This window comes from Volvox carteri (assembly GCF_000143455.1).
Source record: "Volvox carteri f. nagariensis unplaced genomic scaffold VOLCAscaffold_77, whole genome shotgun sequence".
Lineage (NCBI taxonomy): Eukaryota > Viridiplantae > Chlorophyta > Chlorophyceae > Chlamydomonadales > Volvocaceae > Volvox > Volvox carteri.
Genome location: NW_003307620.1, coordinates 544977 through 546211, shown reverse-complemented (window position 1 = coordinate 546211; position 1235 = coordinate 544977). Strand labels below are relative to the sequence as shown.

Sequence of the window (1235 nt, the reverse complement as noted above, 5' to 3'; positions counted from 1 at the left end):
GGCTTTATTCTCACGACATGTAGTCCCCTCCCCCCAACCAATAAACACGGTTCGCACACGTCTCTCACTCGCACACTCCCCCCCTCCCCCACTCGCAACACACACTCCCCCCCTCCCCCACTCGCAACACACACTCCCCCCCTCTCCCACTCGCAACACACACTCCCCCCCTCCCCCACTCGCAACACACACTCCCCCCCTCCCCCACTCGCAACACACACTCCCCCCCGCCTCACCCGCCCCCACCCGCCCCCCCACCCCCACAGGGACCGGACCATCCGCATGTGGAATCTGGCCAAGGGCCGGTGCACGTACACCGCCCCCTTGGCGGCCGAGGCGGAGTACGTGGGGTTCCTTCCCGCGCCGGGGGGGAGCAGTAGCAGTGGTGGCAGCGGCAGTAGCAGCTGCCCGGGGGGGGCTCAGGGGGGGGACTCGTACGTCCTCATAAGCGGCAGCAAGATAACAGTGCACAGTGCCGCTGGTGAGGGGGCCCTGCTGGCGTCGTACACCGCCCCGCGCCGTATTTTGTGTACGGCATGTTGCCACCCCGACCTGGTGTTGCTGGGGATGGAGGACGGCAGTGTACGACTGTGGGACGTACGAACAAGTGGAGTGGTGGGCGGCTGGGAGCGAGCTCATGCCAGCCGTGTGCGGGGTATGGCACTGCTGCGGCGGGGGGATGGTGAGCAGGGCGAGTGGGGGGGAGGGTGTGGGAAGGGGGAATTCAGGTCATTCAGCCAACGTCAGGTAAATGATTAGAACAACCGTCAACTGATTTCCATGGGGGCCCGCCAACGGCCTCCAGCAAGACTTCAAAGTGTCACTCCCCGGGGGGGGGGAGGGGGCGCAACGGCCCGAAGGATACCTTTGGGGAGGGGAGGGGAGGGCTGGAAGGGCGGGTAGAGAGTGAAGTGGGGGGGGACTTGCCGGGGGGTCTTGTTCTGTGTGTGTGTGTGTCTGTGTGTGTGTGTGTGTGTCTCTGTGTGTGTGTGTGTGTGTGTGTGTGTCTCTGTGTGTCCCCCTGACCAGCCCCATGCTGCATACCGGTGCCAGTTGGGATCAGCGCCAACAGGTGACTGTTGCCAATCTGTTGTATCTAACTGCCATTTAACCAACCAACCAACCGCAGGCTCAGACAAGCTGCCCGCCTCCCTCGCCACCGCGTCCAGTGACGGCACCATAAAGCTGTGGGACATAAGGAAGCTGTCAGGAGGAGGGGGGGATGGCGCGGCGGC

At 64.3% G+C, this 1235-nt stretch overlaps 1 protein-coding gene across 1 annotated transcript in view; it reads left to right on the top strand.

The window, feature by feature from the left end:
• The window catches only part of VOLCADRAFT_119771 (uncharacterized protein), a gene marked incomplete at both ends in the record, with an annotated part of 7432 nt that overhangs the window by 2248 nt on the left and 3949 nt on the right, over positions 1 to 1235 (top strand). The window contains 3 exons of the mRNA XM_002957674.1: positions 267 to 341; positions 574 to 682; positions 1130 to 1205. Of these exons, the coding sequence (XP_002957720.1) occupies positions 267 to 341; positions 574 to 682; positions 1130 to 1205 (260 nt within the window). The remainder of the gene's footprint in view (positions 1 to 266; positions 342 to 573; positions 683 to 1129; positions 1206 to 1235) is intronic.